Source organism: Scardinius erythrophthalmus (assembly GCF_964197995.2).
Source record: "Scardinius erythrophthalmus genome assembly, chromosome: 8".
In the NCBI taxonomy this organism is placed as follows: Eukaryota; Metazoa; Chordata; class Actinopteri; order Cypriniformes; family Leuciscidae; genus Scardinius; species Scardinius erythrophthalmus.
This window is the reverse complement of record NC_138228.1, coordinates 16202580-16219881: the sequence shown is the minus strand read 5'-3', so window position 1 is coordinate 16219881 and position 17302 is coordinate 16202580. Positions and strand designations below refer to the sequence as shown.

General features: G+C 36.4%; 1 protein-coding gene across 2 annotated transcripts in view; it reads left to right on the top strand.

The window, feature by feature from the left end:
• sema3e (sema domain, immunoglobulin domain (Ig), short basic domain, secreted, (semaphorin) 3E) overlaps positions 1 to 16968 on the top strand; it is a 45385-nt gene extending 28417 nt beyond the window's left edge. For both annotated transcript variants that reach the window (XM_081372574.1, XM_081372573.1), the window contains exons 7-17: positions 2047 to 2189; positions 2613 to 2727; positions 4676 to 4745; positions 4836 to 4980; positions 5752 to 5974; positions 7623 to 7714; positions 7804 to 7845; positions 8201 to 8367; positions 10488 to 10555; positions 10886 to 11013; positions 12704 to 16968. In XM_081372574.1, the coding sequence (XP_081228700.1) occupies positions 2047 to 2189; positions 2613 to 2727; positions 4676 to 4745; positions 4836 to 4980; positions 5752 to 5974; positions 7623 to 7714; positions 7804 to 7845; positions 8201 to 8367; positions 10488 to 10555; positions 10886 to 11013; positions 12704 to 13150 (1640 nt within the window). In that variant the 3' untranslated portion in view covers positions 13151 to 16968. The remainder of the gene's footprint in view (positions 1 to 2046; positions 2190 to 2612; positions 2728 to 4675; positions 4746 to 4835; positions 4981 to 5751; positions 5975 to 7622; positions 7715 to 7803; positions 7846 to 8200; positions 8368 to 10487; positions 10556 to 10885; positions 11014 to 12703) is intronic.
• Positions 16969 to 17302: the final 334 nt, after the last annotated feature.

Here is a 17302-nt window from a genome sequence, read left to right as displayed (position 1 = left end):
TTGAATATGCGACTGCTAGTGATGAAAATTACATACTGTGCCTTTAATAGTTACGTACACCAGGGGTTTTCATCCTTTTATGCCCGGATTTTGGACTGTCCCAGACGAAATATGACCAATCTTTGTGATTTTTGTGGTCATGGCTTTTTTTATATATATATAAAATATATAATATAAAATAATAATATATATAATATACGTATACACAAAACCATTATATAAACACAAACTTTTATGTTAGACTCGATTAATTGTGATTAATCGATTTGACAGCACTATTCATTTTATTTGAATTTATTTTATTTACTACAAATTTCACAACAAAAATAAACTGTATTAAAGCTATATGAACTGGCAATGCATTTTTTATTCTAAAACTGTTAAGTTAATTAATATTTGTTGGGAATTTATTTTTTTTAAACAAAGAACACATTTTTTTACTGCCGACAATGGAAAATAATTTATAGCTGCTGGATGCGAAAAGATTTAAGAGTGATGTACAGGCTGCCCTGTGTGTGGTTTAGATGGGCCTGTGGCAACCTGCTGTGAGCTGGTTTAATGTTTCTCTTCGCTGTATATCTCCTCCTGCAGCCATACGGGAGCTCTGGCCTTCAGCCCAGATCGCTACGACTGAGCCCAATGAAAGTGATGCTTTCACCATGCGTATCACTGTAGCAAAGCTTGTGCCCTCATCGTGGGTGCAGTTAGCACATCAGCTCCATGCCAAAAGATAGATTCAGAATGGTGTACTGCAATACTGCTACTACTACTATGTTTGCTATAATGTGCACAAAATCCAACTGTTCTGCAAAGATGGAATACATGCTTGATCTTCGACAATTTCCAGAATGTGCATTTAAGTACAGATAGTTTCGTCTTTTAAATTCTAATTGGATGATTCATGAATTTTATTTTCAAAATATTTGATATAATGCAAAATATTCAATACAATAACTGGATGCTACTTATTGAATTGGACATGCAATGTAGTAATACATGAAACATATCATTGCATACTATTCTGTTTCACATACTATGTTTGCACAGTATGCAGAAATAAGTATGCTAGTATTCATTCTGAAGATTGTGCATTCTTAGACAGATGATGAGTCTGTGCTAAGAATACAGTATCGTCTCACGCTTCTCACATGTGACTCAGACCCCTGCTGTGATGCATTAATCATACAGAGAGAGCGAGGTGTTTGACATATACCATCCATCTCTGTGAGACCTATTCACATCCATTCAGACATAATAAAACCTGGTCAAATACTATCACATCCTGAGGTCATCTGCTTGATAACGTACAAATGCTTAAAGCAGAGCATAGAGCACAAAACCATGGAGACTTTTACGTTTCTTGTGTGCACCCGATAGTCTGAGGTTGAGGTCTGTTCATGTTTTGAATGGTGTTAACCGGTGTTAAGTGTTCTCGCTTCTGACTCACGGAGCGCTGAAGATCTAATCCCACTCACACCCGCTGCACAATGCTGTAGCGCCCCGACATGCAGATCACACTGCATAATAAGATAGTGGATTTATTCATATTGGAATATATAGGACAAACAAATTGAATTTGTTTACAGCAAAAATACAGTAACATTGTGAAATATCATAACAATTTAAAGTTACTGTTTTCTCTTGTAAAATATAATTTGTTCCTGATGTCAAAGCTGAATTTTTAGCATCATTACTCCAGTCTTCAGGGTCACATGATCCTTCATTAGCAATTATTAGCACTACTGCTTTCACATGTAATAATAATAAATATTTCTTGAGCAGCAAATCAGCATATTAGACTGATTTCTGAAGGATCATGTGACACTGAAGACTAAAGTAATGATGCTGGAAAAATTAACCTTTGCATCACAGGAATAAATTACATTTTAGGATATCTTACAATAGAAATATTGTGACATATTTTTTTCAATTTATACTGTTTTTGATTAAATAACTAACTGAAAAGATATTCCAAACTTTTGAATGGTAGTGTATGTTTCTATGTAATTCTATTCTTTTGTACTTGTTTTTTTTTCTTTCCCATAGAGCCAAAGTTTGTGGGTTCAGCAGTGATCCCTGACAATGATGATCCTGCTGACGATAAGGTCTACTACTTCTTCACGGAACGAGTGGCCAACATGGAGGGTGGAAACAAAGCCGTCTACACCAGAGTGGGCAGAGTCTGTGCGGTACGGCACGTGGATGCCAAAAAATGCTTATCTCTTTCAATCAAGCTTGTTCAGCATTCACAATTGTAACCTATAATAGTTACACAAAGCTTTCTTTTTATCATTCTCAATAGCCCCTGGCCATTCTCCCTTTACTCATGACATCAAATACAACAGGGAAAATAGAAGCAGCTTTGTCTGGCAAAGCATTATTACATAATAAATTGCTTGCAAATATTTTAGTAAAAAGACTTTTTTGAATGGCCGTCAGTGGAGAAAGATGCTTTTTACTACTATAATGGGGCAATATTTTACCGGCGGCATACATTTCTGAAGCTATCCAACCCAGCATTGACCATTTACTTTAGTCTTTGTCAAAATGTTGTGCTGCAAGATAGCACCACCCACAGGTCAGGTGAAATAAAGTGTCTTTTTTATCATCAGAATGACCAGGGTGGTCAGAGAATGCTGGTAAACAGATGGAGCTCTTTCCTGAAGACTCGTTTGATCTGCTCAGTGGCTGGACCCAACGGCATTGACACACACTTTGATGAGCTCGGTAGGGGACGTTATACTTTCTGTCTTCCTCTCTGGTGGTCTTTTTCATGCCTGTCTTAAAACATGGATGTAATTCACCTTGTACCTCATCATGGAATTTTGGCCAGTAATTCTAAACATATGCCTGATATGGGATGATACCTATTTTGTTCACTTTCACTCCACATGAAAACTTTGTAGATTGTGTATGATGCAAAGAAAATATTACACTGGTATGCCAATGCTAGGACACACTAAAATTGTGTTTTTGATGTAAGCATTTGAATATATATCTAATGCATTTAACAACTTTGTCTTTGCATTCCTTAGTGTATTTATACAGCTGAAAAAGGAGAATTTCTCAAACCTGTCTTATTCTGTAGTACAATAAATAGTTTGTAATGCCCATAATGCTTGCATATATACTATATACATAAAATCAACCGGATACAGTATGTCATCTAGTTAACTTTGACTTATTTTGGACACAATACCTCATCTTGAATACCATATAGTAAAGATACAATGCAACTTTTTATTTAGCTCTTGTCTTGGTAATATACAGAGGAAGTCAATGTCATGCTCTGAGCAGTAGCCTATCTGTAAAGCATCGACTCCTGATACATCAAGATGTGCCGCTTGAACAAAATAGGCACAATAGCACTGAAAGAAGAGATTAAAAAAAAGAACTGCAGTTTTAGCTTCAGTGATGAGCTGTTTCTTCCAGCTCAGTGATTCTATTCATCAGATGCCTTAGAGCAAAACTGCTGATAAATCAGTTTTTTGCGTTTTCACATTTTTTCTTTTGCTAGAGATTTCATCAAGTATCCATCTGTCCACCCGGATGAATTTGCAATAGATCTCCATGTCTTCACAGTATTTATCACATTGAGTATAAGCCAGCTGTGAAAATTCAAATCTGTTTCACCAGCTGTGTTGCTTAACCATCACCCAACATTATAATCTTAAGAAGGATCTCGCTGATGATCGCTTTGACTTTCAGATTATAGCTCATTTGTTTCTTCACTGACATCCTATTAATCACTAATCTGTTCCAAAGATCATCAGAGTTGTAAAGTCCAAGTTTCCCTTATGTTTATTATTTAATAATGAAAGATGTGCTGATTGGGTTTGATAATAAGTGTAAAGAAACAGGAAAGCAGGTTTATAGTATTAATCTTCAATTAGTTTTAGCTCCACATACATAAGTGTAAATTCTCTAATCATCTTTTTTTTCATCCCCACCGTGCCTTTTATTTGTATTGTTGGATTATTTATTGTTTTAGCCTATATTATAATTGAGGTTGTTCAATGCTTATAAAACATCAGAGAACCGTGAACTATGAATGTGTTTTTAAATGATTGAAATATATGAACCCTTAAATACATGATTGTTTCGCCAATCATTATTGCATATTCCGGTCTTTAGTGACCCGGATCTATAACTAACACAGATGGATCTCTACCTGTCGCGATAATATAAAACTCTCCTGATATCAGAGTAACAATTACAGAAGAATAAAATAAAGCATATTTTGTTACCTTTTGGAGCTTGGAAGGGTTTAGTTTGAGCAGATGTTTATACCATCATCACTGTCATCATCAGAGCTCATTTCCCAGTACATTCAGCATCTGGCTCATATTCGTGACCTCAAAAATATTTTCCAAACTATAATTTTCAACCTCTTCAAAATCAATATTTTGATCGCTGACAGCTTCTTCACCAGATCCACAATCAAGTGACAGTGACACTAATGTCTGACTGCATTCAGTACTTGTTCTGCAGTAAATCACTGAGTCAGTTTTGCTGATGATAATTCCTATTCTTTTGTTTTCTGCCTGCGGTAACTATGACTTCACCATTGTGTATCAGACATTGCCACCTTGTGGAATAAATGTGAATTGCACTTATTCAGTCATCAAAGATTCAATTATTTTTACTTTATGTGCATTTTTATGTGTTGTTTTAGAGGATGTGTTTGTGCTGCGGAAGAGAGATGAGAAAAATCCAGAGATCTTTGGTCTTTTCAGCACCACCAGGTGGGTGAGGTCACATGTATCATTCTTATGTTCTGTTTATTTGAATGAACAGCAGTCTGGACACTCATCTGCATCTGTTTTTTCCCTCAGTGCTGTGTTTAAAGGATACGCAGTGTGCATGTATAACATGGAAGACATCCGTGCAGTGTTTAATGGGCCTTTTGCACACCGGGAACGGTCTGACCACCACTGGAAGGTGTACGATGGCAGTGTCCCCTACCCGCGACCTGGATCAGTGAGTTTTATTAGCTTGTATATTGGGTCCATCAGTCACTTTGTGTCATAATCTTTTTGTTATATCAGAAATCCCCATGTACAAAATGTCACGATGTGTTGCGTTTACACCTCTGACACGTGCTGCCGTTTGGCAGTGAATGTTGAATTTTGGATCTTATTTCTTCAGACACACAGAATCTCTCATGGCAGATAAGTCTATTTTCGGCATGACTGTGCACATCACTGTTCTCCTCAAGCGTGTCATGCCAATTCTTTAACGTTAATGCCTGAAACCGAGTACTTGCAGCATTGCCGTGGTCTGAATTATAATTATATCTGATACGTGCTGATTAATGTCCTTCTCTGGCTATTTATCTCTAGCAAGATAAAAGAGTCAGATTGGTTTCCAATAGTTAGTAATGGCCTGTAATTCACAGGCATTTTCTCTGGTGTGTTATGTCTTGTCTCATATTGAAGGATCAGGGTTTTTCCGTTGTTCACATCTCAAAATTAGTCTCATTTCTTTCCATGCACAGGTATATTTGGAAAAAGCATATGGGGAAAAAAGTATGTCTCAGACAGCTGACCTTTTAAAAGGCAATTTAGTGGTTTGAGTCATGCACTGCTGGGTTTCTGATTAGTCTCTTGTTCTAAAAGGTTATAGCTGTGAGAAGCAGGGCAGCTATTCTCAAATCAGGAGAAACAAAATGAAAGACCCAAATGGCGTTCGTGACTTGGCAAACTTTGTTTATGAGCATATTCATATTCACAGCCTTTTTGTGTCTCGCAGTGTGCCAGTAAGATAAATGGAGGCCAGTTTTCCAGTTCTAAGGCATACCCGGACGAGGTTCTTCGTTTTGCACGTTCCCATCCCCTCATGTTCCAGGCAGTGCAGCCCGTTCACAGGCGGCCCATTCTGCTGGACACCGAAGGAGGACGTAAACTCACACAGCTGGCGGTGGACCGGGTGGAAGCTGAGGATGGACACTACAATGTTCTCTTCATTGGGACTGGTACTCAATTTTAGTACCTATTTTATATTGTACTCCTAGACCTGCACTATCATATAGACTTTATGCAATGACTGTTGCTTGTGTCATACTAAATATTTGCTTGCTTTTTAGAGGAACATCACAGTATACCTTTACTTACCTTGATCTCTAGTCTACAAACCCCCAGAAATCAAAATTGGTGTTTTGTGAACTTAAGGCCAACTATATGTTATGTATGGAAGCTTATTTCCGCCACAGAATAAAACATTTTAAAAGATAATTGCGACTTTTTATCTCACAATTGCGAGTTTACATCTCGCAATTCTGACTTTATTTCTCAGAATTGCGAGATATAAAGTCAAAATTGCGTGAAATAAAGTCGTAATTGCGTGTGATAAAGTCAGAATTGCGAGATATAAAGTCAGAATTGCGTGAAATAAAAGTCGCAGTTGCGTCTTATAAAGTCAGAATTCTGACTTTTTTCTCGCAATTGCGACTTTATATCACGCAATTCTGACTTTATAACACGCAATTGCGAGATATAAAGTCAGAATTGCATGATATAAAGTCGCAATTGCGTGTTATAAAGTCAGAATTGTGAGATATAAACTATTCTGAGGTAAAAAAAGAAAAAAAAGTATTTTTTTCCCCCTTAGAATTGGACGTTATATCTCACAATTGTGAGTTTATATCTCACAATTCTGAGAAAAGATGTCAGAATTGCGAGATATAAACTCGCAATTATGTTATAAAGTCAGAATTGCGTGATATAAAGTCGCAATTGCGAGTTATAAAGTCAGAATTGCGAGATATAAAGTCAGAATTATGAGATATAAAGTCAGAATTACGAGATATAAAGTCGCAATTGCGTGAAATAAAGTCGCAATTGCGAATTGCATGATATAAAGTCGCAATTGCGTGTGAAAAAAAAGATAATTGCGACTTTTTATCTCACAATTGCGAGTTTACATCTCGCAATTCTGACTTTATATCTCGCAATTCTGACTTTATAACACGCAATTGCGACTTTATTTCACGCAATTCTGACTTTATATCTTGCAATTCTGAGATATAAAGTCAGAATTACGAGATATAAAGTCGCAATTGCATGAAATAAAGTCGACTTTATTTCACGCAATTCTGACTTTATATCTTGCAATTCTGAGAAATAAAGTCAGAATTGCGAGATGTAAACTCGCAATTGTGAGATAAAAAGTCGCAATTATCTTTTAAAATGTTTTATTCTGTGGCGGAAACAAGCTTCCATAGTTATGTATTGCTAGAACTTTTTTCAACATTGATAATCATCAAAAATGTTTCTTGAGCAGCAAATCAGCATATTAGAATGATTTCTGAAGGATCATGTGACACTGAAGACTGGAGTAATGATGCTGAAAATTCAGCTTTGCCATCACAGAAATAAATTACATTTTAAATGAATATTTCAATAGAAAACAGTTGTTTGAAATAGTAATAGTTTACAATATTACTTTTACTGTGTTTTTGATAAAAGAAATGCAGCCTTGATGAGCATAAGAGACTAAAAACATTACAAAAATGTCTCTGATAAACATATCCAGGGCTTATTATAGAGCAATAATATAACCAATATTACATAAAATGTATTTTTCAGTAAATAATTCAAGTTCTCTTTCTCTCTTGAACTCAGATAAATCTGTGGTATTAAAAATGATCACAATCTACAACAAAGAAGCCGGCACAGTTGAAGAGGTTCTTCTGGAGGAATTGCAGGTTTTCAAGGTCATCAAAAGTCATTTTTATCTTTATATTAAAACCATTTCATTTCTCTTAGAAACAATCTTCACACTTAAGGCTTTTTCTCGTTCTAGGTCCCTGTTCCTATTACAGAGATCCTTGTCTCTACCAAAAGGGTAAGACTCACAGACAATGTAGTTTTCCACCTGGAGATGGTGGTATTGAGTAAACTTTTCATGCATGACTGATCACCATACAGTCTTGATACCTGTAGCAAATTCAACATTCATAACAAAACAGATGCTTTGTAGTTAATTATAATGCTGACAATCATTACGATCAAATATAAGCTTCTTTTGGTGTTTGTTATTGTTACTGTAATGTATTAAATTATTTAGAATACACACAAATGATGCCCACTTCAGTAGAATGATTTGATCTTCATCATTATGCTAATGTGGTGATTTGGACATAATGGCTTTCATCACACGTAACAAAGCTGTTGACAGCAGTGTGTTTGTATCTCCATAGCAACAGCTGTACGTGGGCTCTGAGCTGGGTGTAACACAGATTCGTGTGCACCAGTGTGGGCTTTACGGATCCGCCTGCGCAGACTGCTGTCTGGCCAGAGACCCCTACTGTGCCTGGGACGGGTTCACATGTTCCCGCTACTACCCCGCTGGCCTGTATACCAAAAGGTACCATTTCAGTCAGATGTATAGAAAATTGCATAGCTTATATTTAGTCAAGTCAGATTTGTTAGTATAACATTTTTCACAGTACGTATTGTTCCAAAGCTGCTCTACAGAAAATAAAGGCTTAATACCCCAAGGTGAACAGCCTGAGGCAAGGAAAAACTCCCTAAGATGAATAGGGTGTGAAAGGATGTAGGTAGGATGTGAAATAAACCAAGCAGGCACATATGGACCCAAAAAGTATGTATATATTTATGTTGCCCTCAAAACTGATAGATATTAAAAATCTGAGACCAAAAATGATACTAGAACTTTTCTCAGAACTAAATTCACTTTTCTGAGCCATTATTTGCAGTGACTTAACCAACTGGTCTCAAAAGTCATTGTTAATGGATATATGGTGCTAGTTCTCAAGTTCACCCAGTTGTCCATCATATTAACTATGCACAGCCAGAAAGTGTCCAAATACCCCATTTTGAACAGTATATCTTTTATTATTGGAAACCTAACATAACTATTTTGTGAAACGTTTCTTGAAAAGTGTTTGTGCCATTTTTCTTAAAAAAAAAATGCTGCTTGTTTTGAAATTTTGTTAGTAATACAATGACATTCAGACATTAATATATATTTTTTTGAAAAGTTTTAATGAGTTTTAATGATTGAACCTAATGTTGTTCATGGTGGAATTAACTATAAGCCTATGCAAATGTAATGGAATAAGTCACGCTTAAATCTCTCAATAAATTCACTTTTCTGAGACATTTTTAGCAATGACTTTTAACCAACCGGTTTAAAATTCATTGTTAGTGGATATATGGAGCCAGTTCTCCTCAAATTCACCCAATTGTACATCACATTAACTATAGACATTTTCTGGCTGTGCAAAATGAATGAAAAATGTTCAAATGCAGTACCTCATTTTTAACAGTATATCTTTTAATTTTTATCTGAAACTAATATTTTGTTATGTTTTTTTAAAAGTGTTTTCACCTTTAAAATAATTACTGCTTGGTTGGATATTTTGTCATTGAATTACATGACATTCAAACATGTTTAAGTGTGGATGTAAGTGTTCAAATACTTTTTGGTGCCATTGAATTCAAATTATTATTATTATTTAATTTCCCCATGAGCTAATTTATTTGCTTCCTAATATTTATGATAATATTTACATGTTATTTTATACAGTAATTGCATAAATTAATAATGTGTTCTGAATTGTTTAGGTGTATGTAGACATTAATGTTTTTTTAAGGGTGACAGTCTTTTCCTTTAAACCTCTTGTATCAGGAGTCATTACATCTTGTGCTTCTTAACATTTAATCTCTTAGCCTTAAACACGCTCAAATAACTCTGACACATTTGGCAGGGCTGATATTTGGGGGATATATATAAAAGTGCTCTGTAAATATCAGCCTCGGACTGATAGTGCACACTGTAAGTATGGAGACTGTAGATTGCTTTTATAATAAGGTTAAAGACATGAGATGCCTTGACATTTAGAAAAGAGATTGTGTTTTATTTCCATGAACTTTGCATTGCAAAATTTGGATATTAATGCATTTCTTGATTAAGTTCTACAGTATTAGTGTGTGAGAATGTGTATGTATGTAGGCCTACACCAAAATCTAATTTCTGGTTCCAGCCCAGTGTTTCCATTAGTGAACTCACAGAGTGTGTATTTTTGTGAGAGCTCTTTTGATGTTTCACTCAGCCGCAGGGAAGCGTGTGTGCGCGCTTGTGTGTCGAGCATATCGGAGCAAAGGGTGAGTGGGAGGGTTTGCTTAATCCTGATTCAAAAGCCTGTCAGCTGTCTCAGTTTGGTCATCAGTTTGAGCTTGTTAGCGATTGATGCTAACACCTATCGCCCATATTAATACCCATCACACGCTCACTTTGTATGCAAAGCCAGACAAGTCGCACACAATCAGCACCAAATGCCTGTCAGAGTCATTACTCACAGAGTTCCAGACAAAAACCGGAGCGAGTGTGATTGAATTTCTGTCACCTCTCTGTGCTGTTACAAACCTTGGGCGGTAGGATGATATTATGACAATTGCAGGCAGACAGACAGGCTATGTCTGGGTTATGTCAATGTCTCATTTTTCTCTTTCATTCTTTAGGCGCTTCAGACGTCAAGACGTCCGCCATGGCAACGCGGTTCAGCAGTGCAATGGGCTTCAGCTTAGTGGTATGTTCTGGCCATAGCCTGATCAATGGAGGGTATTAGAGTCTTATAACGAAAAATGAGGCGGATGAGATCTGTGGAAGTTGAAGAGGTCACAGTACAGTTGATGAGAGTCTCTGACTCTTAATGCACAGATGGTGCTTTTACTTTCTTTTTACACAATTACCTTCTTTTTGTATTATTCTGTGACAGAAACAGGCTTCCATTGTTTACAGAGAAATATCAAGAATTTGAGTTGAAAGATGTTGAATAGACATGTGGTGAAAAGATCTTCATACTGTATAATGAATTTATTGGAATAGGCTGTTCAGTATGTGGGTGTGTGTGTTACAGAAGAACAAAGCATCTCAGAAAAGCTGGTATACGGTGTGGAGAACAACAGTACCCTACTGGAATGCAGACCACGATCACTGCAGGCGTCTGTAATGTGGTACATTCAACATGGCGTGGACATGGAGGAGGTACAAACACACATCTACAAGAGGACATCCTATAGACTTGTATTATTCTTAAATAAAACCCAATATATTATATTAACATGACATAATACTATCACAATCCTTACCCCTAAAAGATCATTTATTTCATATTATAAATAAATCTAAATGATTTATTTATTCAAATTACAAACAAATATTAGCATACACATCTGTCACCAAAGTTTGTCTAAGTAAACAACTTCTGAATGCAATAATTCAGATTTTTCTTCACACATGCAGCCTACATTTAAACATGCCGAGTTTACTTGGATGATATTGAGGTAGAGCTCATATGGTCAGGCTCAGAAATTATTTCATCACAAGGAATGGTCTGAACCCCTGGTGAGAGATGGCTGTTAAATATAGATTAAAGCTTCATTGTACCATTCTGACCACAGGGAGGCTGGGTAATATAGCCTCCAGTGATTCATCTTAAATGGAAAAGAATAATGACATTGGCTATGTCACCGACCATCTCTCTGCTTAGACATCTCTCTGCAGAAACAAGGTAAATTAGACTTTCAATAATGGCACATGTATTAGTAGTATTAGCTAAAGTGAGCATCACTATTACTATTGCTCTCCCGCATTAGAACAGACAACTGAAAGTGTTATATTTTGTTAATAATTATACCTCAAATCATTTGGGTTGATGAGAAGTGTATTGCTACTCTTCAAACCAAACTTATGATTTCTGCTGGGCAAATGATAAATCAGGGGGAAAAAATCATATAGGCTAGTCTTGCAATAAAGTGCCTCTATTATGCTATATTTAATGGTTCCTAATTTTGTTTTGGCGATCTCCCGCACTAGGGTTACATGAATTCAAGGTCAAAAACACTATTTTTCTCATAATATACATTGCACATAACCTCATTTCTGAACTTGAAGAGTCTGAAAACGGTTAATTCGAAGATTCAGTCTCTAAAACCCTCTTTTCCGCCAACCTACTCTGCTCTGATTGGTCAGACGGCCCAGTTCGTTGGTCTGCCGCTTACAGTGCGTGTCAGAAACAAAACTCCTATTATCTGAATAAATCTGGATTTCAGCTCTGCAGGCTTCGTCAGCGCTTGATACACAGTGATACAAACAGCAACAATGGCATCGGTTTTTATCAATTCCAGCGCGAGTCCTCATCCTTTTGAACATTTTGAACATCCATCTTCTCAACATGTCGACAACACAAACCAAACTTAACCAGGCAGGCCTCAGCTACAACTACAGTGTTTGAGTGTGGGTCAAATAGGCATTGTTCACTGGCAGCCAATGAAGACCATATGGCATTGTGCCAATTTATTACATTGTAACAAAGGTTTGTGCAGAAAGTGAGGCTGAATTTGCTGATGACTCTTTTCAGCAGTCCAGAATCGATTCTTTCTTTTAAGAGACAATAAATATATTTGTCGTGCACTTTGATCTTTAAAACTTTGCTGAGGTTTTACGTTCACAATTCGCTATATTACACTCTGCTTGAAATGTAATGTTTGAAAAAGCATAAAAGCATCACAGCTTTATCCAAGATTTGGATGTCGGCCCATCCAAAACATCCTAGCAACCAGCCAGAACACCCTAGCAACTGCACATCAACTTACTTTTACTTTTACTTTTATTTCACTATCACTAAATATGATAGTGTCCTTTATACTAGTGTCTTTCTCCATCCTTTTCTCAGGTGAAAGGTGATGATCGTGTGATTCACACCCCCCATGGCTTGTTGCTCCTTAAAATAGCGAAGGGAGACGCAGGAATCTATGTGTGCCAGTCCACGGAGCACGGCTTCGTCCAGACGGTGGTTCGTGTCACTTTGGAGGTGCTGGATGAGAGCAAAGTTGAGGGTCTATTGCATAAAGGAGAGGAGGAGGAGGAAGGCGATTCTCTGCACAAACCTCCGCCCTGCCCTTTTCCCAGCCTACCCTCTGCCTCCTCAAAGCACTGGTACAAGGATTTCATGCAGCTGATCGGCTACAGCAACTTCCAGCAGGTGGAGCAGTACTGTGAGAAGGTGTGGTGCGTATCCGACAGGAAGAGGAAGAAACTGAAGGGAATGGCACCTAAATGGCGGTACACACCTGGGGCGGAGCAGCGGGCGAGAGCACGGGCACCTCGACACATACAGTAAAGACTGTTAGATGAAACAACAAATCATTTAAACGCATGCTTAGCGCAGATGATCAAATCTAGACATTTATTATTATTATTATTATTATTATTATTATAAAAAAAAGAATGAATGACATTTAAAACATTTCTTTAGAGTCTTAATGTTGCGTCATTCGATCTGAAAACCATTACTCTACAGTCAGTATGCCAGAGAGTTAAAGGTACACTAAGTAATTTTCTCATAGACTTCATGGATGCAAGCAAGCTAAGGTATAACACTTACATTATGTATTACTTTTGTATGCTACATTGCTGTCTGTTTTCCCTGATTTACACTGCTGTGCAAAAGTTTGGGGGTCAGTATTTATTTATTTTTTTATTTAAGAATGATATTATTATTTTTTTCAGCATTTGAAGCATTAAAATGATCAAAAAGTGACTTTTACAGTTACAAAAGATTTATATAGATATATTTCAAAATAATGCTGTTCTTTTGGACTTTCTATTCATCAAAGAATCCTTGAAAAAAAGTTTCCAAAAAAGTTTCCAAAAAAGTGCTGAGCAGCATAATAATACTTTCAACACTGATAAGGCCTAAAAAAAAATTTGTTTGGTTCCGGTTTCCGACCGACCCTGTCAATTTATGTGCGACCCAAATTTATTTTATGAGACTGGGGAAGAACGGTCTTTCACACATCGTTAATTAAATTACAGTTTCCTTTAAATGCTGTTTTACACTTAAGTAATCCGTTAAAAACCATTAAGTATTGCATCAAAACCCTTTAACTGTCAATTCCTAAAGTGAGCTATAACTTAAGGTTTGGAAATCGTAACATTAAGAGAAACACGGGGGGGGGGGAGTCAACAACATATCGCGGAACAGAGAGGGCACTGACAACATGCTGACAGACAGGACATAGTTAACATTACCAGCTTACTTTTAATATGAAACAAAGTCTCATTTGGTTATTTCACCTTTCAAATGTGGTCATTTTTTAAAGAAATGTAAACAATAAATACCGTTTTGTGGCTCTTGAATGTGTCGAACAGATCGCTGTAAGTTAGATCATCAGTTAAAACTACAGTAACTGATCGTCTCTTGCTTCTAGTTAATTTATAGCATCAAAATCAAATAAACCACATAAATGAACATAACAAAGAATGTTGTTTGACTACAAAAAGATGTCTGTACACTCCGTTTTTCAAGTTCAAATCCTCCATGTTAATCTACCATGAGATCGCCTGTCAAACTCCCGCGAAGGCTTTTTGTGTGTGTGTGTGTGCGTTTTGCGTGTCTATGGCAACAACAGACTTTAAACGGGAATACAGAATCACTGTCGTAAAAGTTTGATTCGCCCGCGTAAATTAGTAATATCAAATACAGTAGCGTAACTTTAGCCTAGTCCATATCAACATATTATTCTTTCTTTTGCAATGATGGACATGTGTAACGTGATAATTATTTGCCCATGCAACACTAGCATGTCAACCAAAATTGTAAAATTGGGTTTAAAAACATTTGAAACCGTGCTTCAAGAAGTCAAAAAATGCTCTTGTAGATTCGTATCAGCTGCCGGCAAAGTCGACAGAGCTGAGAAATGGACAGACCTAGCAAGCGATGTGGTGTCGACACCAACTCACCAGCTTGGTTCGGTTGTCAGTGGTGTGACGTCCTTATTTCAGTTCAGGTATTTAGTGAGCAGAGTCAATGGCTGCCATAAGTTTCCTTAAGTTCAACGGTTTGAATTGTTACATTTTATTTTGAAGATTTTCTGAGAAGATTTGTATTGAGGTTAATACTATTAAAGATATTAGATGAAACATTGCTTGAGATGTCTGGTTTTTAGTAGAAAAAAGTACCGGTACACTCATTTAAAATCAGCGCGCGTGTGTGTGTGTGTGTGTGTAAAACTGCCACTGGAGGAAAATAAATAAATAAATAAAATTAAAAAAAATCCCTACCGACCCATGACCTCAACTGACAACCAACCGGAACCAAACTTTTTTTTTTTTTAGGCCTAATAAGAAATGTTTATTGAGCACCAAATCAGCATATTAGAAGGATTTCTTAAGGAACTGTTATTTTAAATTGTAATAGTATTTCACAGGTTTTACTGAATTTTTGATCATGTAAATGCAGTCTTGGTGAGCATAAGAGACTTCTGTAAAAAAAAAAAAACATCAACAAAAATCTTAGCAACCCTAAACTTTTAAACGGTAGTGTATTTCTTTGTTTAAATTCAGTGAATTACTAGCCTGGCTCCGCCCTCCTGCGTGATTCCGCTCAATTTTATTTCCCTTCAGTACTACGTCTGGGATTGTGGTGTATTCTTTGGTTTTCTCCGATAATTTTTTGGCAGTCCAACCAACAGAGGGAGTGGCTGAGAACGATGACGTTTAGGTCGTGCGCGAGTTTGAGTTGTAGGGTTACGTCACGACCAAAGGTTAGCGATTGGTTATGGCAGATCCAGAGTGACTCTGGGCAGATCCAATAGTTTTAAACTTCAACAGAGTACCCGCCTACAAGGAAGTTATCGCTTGTCAATGGAGAGAGGCCAGACTCTCTGTACAAATGAAATGAACGAGAGTCTGGTAGAACCAGGTTAGTGAATGACATCCTGTTATTGGAAATTAAATATTTGCTTACATTTTTATTTCAGTTTAATGTTAATATCAGTTGACAGTTTGGTCAAATAATTATTAAAACAATAACTAATAATAATAATAATAAAAAATCTTGATTTGTGACACTGAAAAAACTATTGTATTATGGGAAATAGAGTTTTTTTAAAGTGCTGTACTACACATTTTAGAAATTGTAATGGTCATCTGGCTTTTCCAAGCATACAGAAAATGAGTAAAAGATACATACTGCATGCATAGTACAGAAGTAGTAAGAGTAGTATGGTAGCATGCTATTCCAAACATAGCCATGTAATTACTTGGTGTACCTTTTTAAATAGAAAGAGGAATATAATGTGTAATTGATTTGAATATTTGTACAGGGCTCTTGTGTAACATTTCAGTTTCAAAGAAAATACCAAGGTTGCTTGGGAACATGCAATGCTACCTGACTGACTGGGCCGTTAAAGGACAAGGGGTTGAAAGACCCTTTCAGGATCTGACAAATGACATTTCCTCTTGGACTGCTCTGAACAATGACAAATGTCGGAGACCAGTTGACCTCTGGTCAACAATGAATGACTTTTCCACTGTTGACAATCTAAATTCAACAGTTGATTCAACACGAGTGTCAACCTTGCGCACATACTGAGTATATTTATATGTATTTTCATTATTTTATAAATTATTCTAGTTGGAGTAAGATTTGGTAGTTTTTTCTAGTGGTTTAAGATGTTCTTCTAGTTTTAACTGGACATGTATTACTGCATTTCAATTTTAGGTTTTTATATCATTAATCATAATGCATTTCTAGTGATCACCCCTTCAGCATAAAAACAATCCCATCATCTTCCTTTTTAGTTAGTATTTTAAGACATGCAACAATATTTTTGCTGTGAACTGCTAAGTTAGAACCAAATTATCATGATTATTCCAATGAGGTCAACTGTTTTGCTGTGTATTGTGATCTTTCAAAGTATGTAAAATATTTGAATTGCTATGTGTTGTGTAATAAATATCCTAAATCCTCACAGGGTTGAGGTATAGCTGGTTAGCATGGCACTGTTAACCCTGTAACTACACCACTGACCTGCTGCTGTTGAGATGAATAGGAATACCAACAGACAATTTTCTCCAGGTTTCATTGACCTTCGTAGTACTCACACTGCAGTATGGTATACACTACTGTTCAAAAGTTTGGGGTCAGTAAGATTTTTTTATGTTTTTGAAAGAAGTCTTATTTGATGACTCATTTGTTGAAAAATACAGTAAAAACAGTCATTTTCTATTTTTATATATTTTAAAATGTAATTAATTCCTGTGACGGCAAAGCTGAATTTTCAGCAGCCATTACTCTAGTACTCGTGTTGCATGATCCTTCAGAAATAATTGTACTCATCAAGAAACATTTCATATTATTATGCTGCTCAATATTTCTGTGTATTTTTTTTTCCAGATTCTTTGATGAAAAGTCGTCAAAAGAACAGCATTCTAAATCGAAAACTCTTGTAACATTGTGAAGGTTTTTACTGTCACTTTGCTGAATACA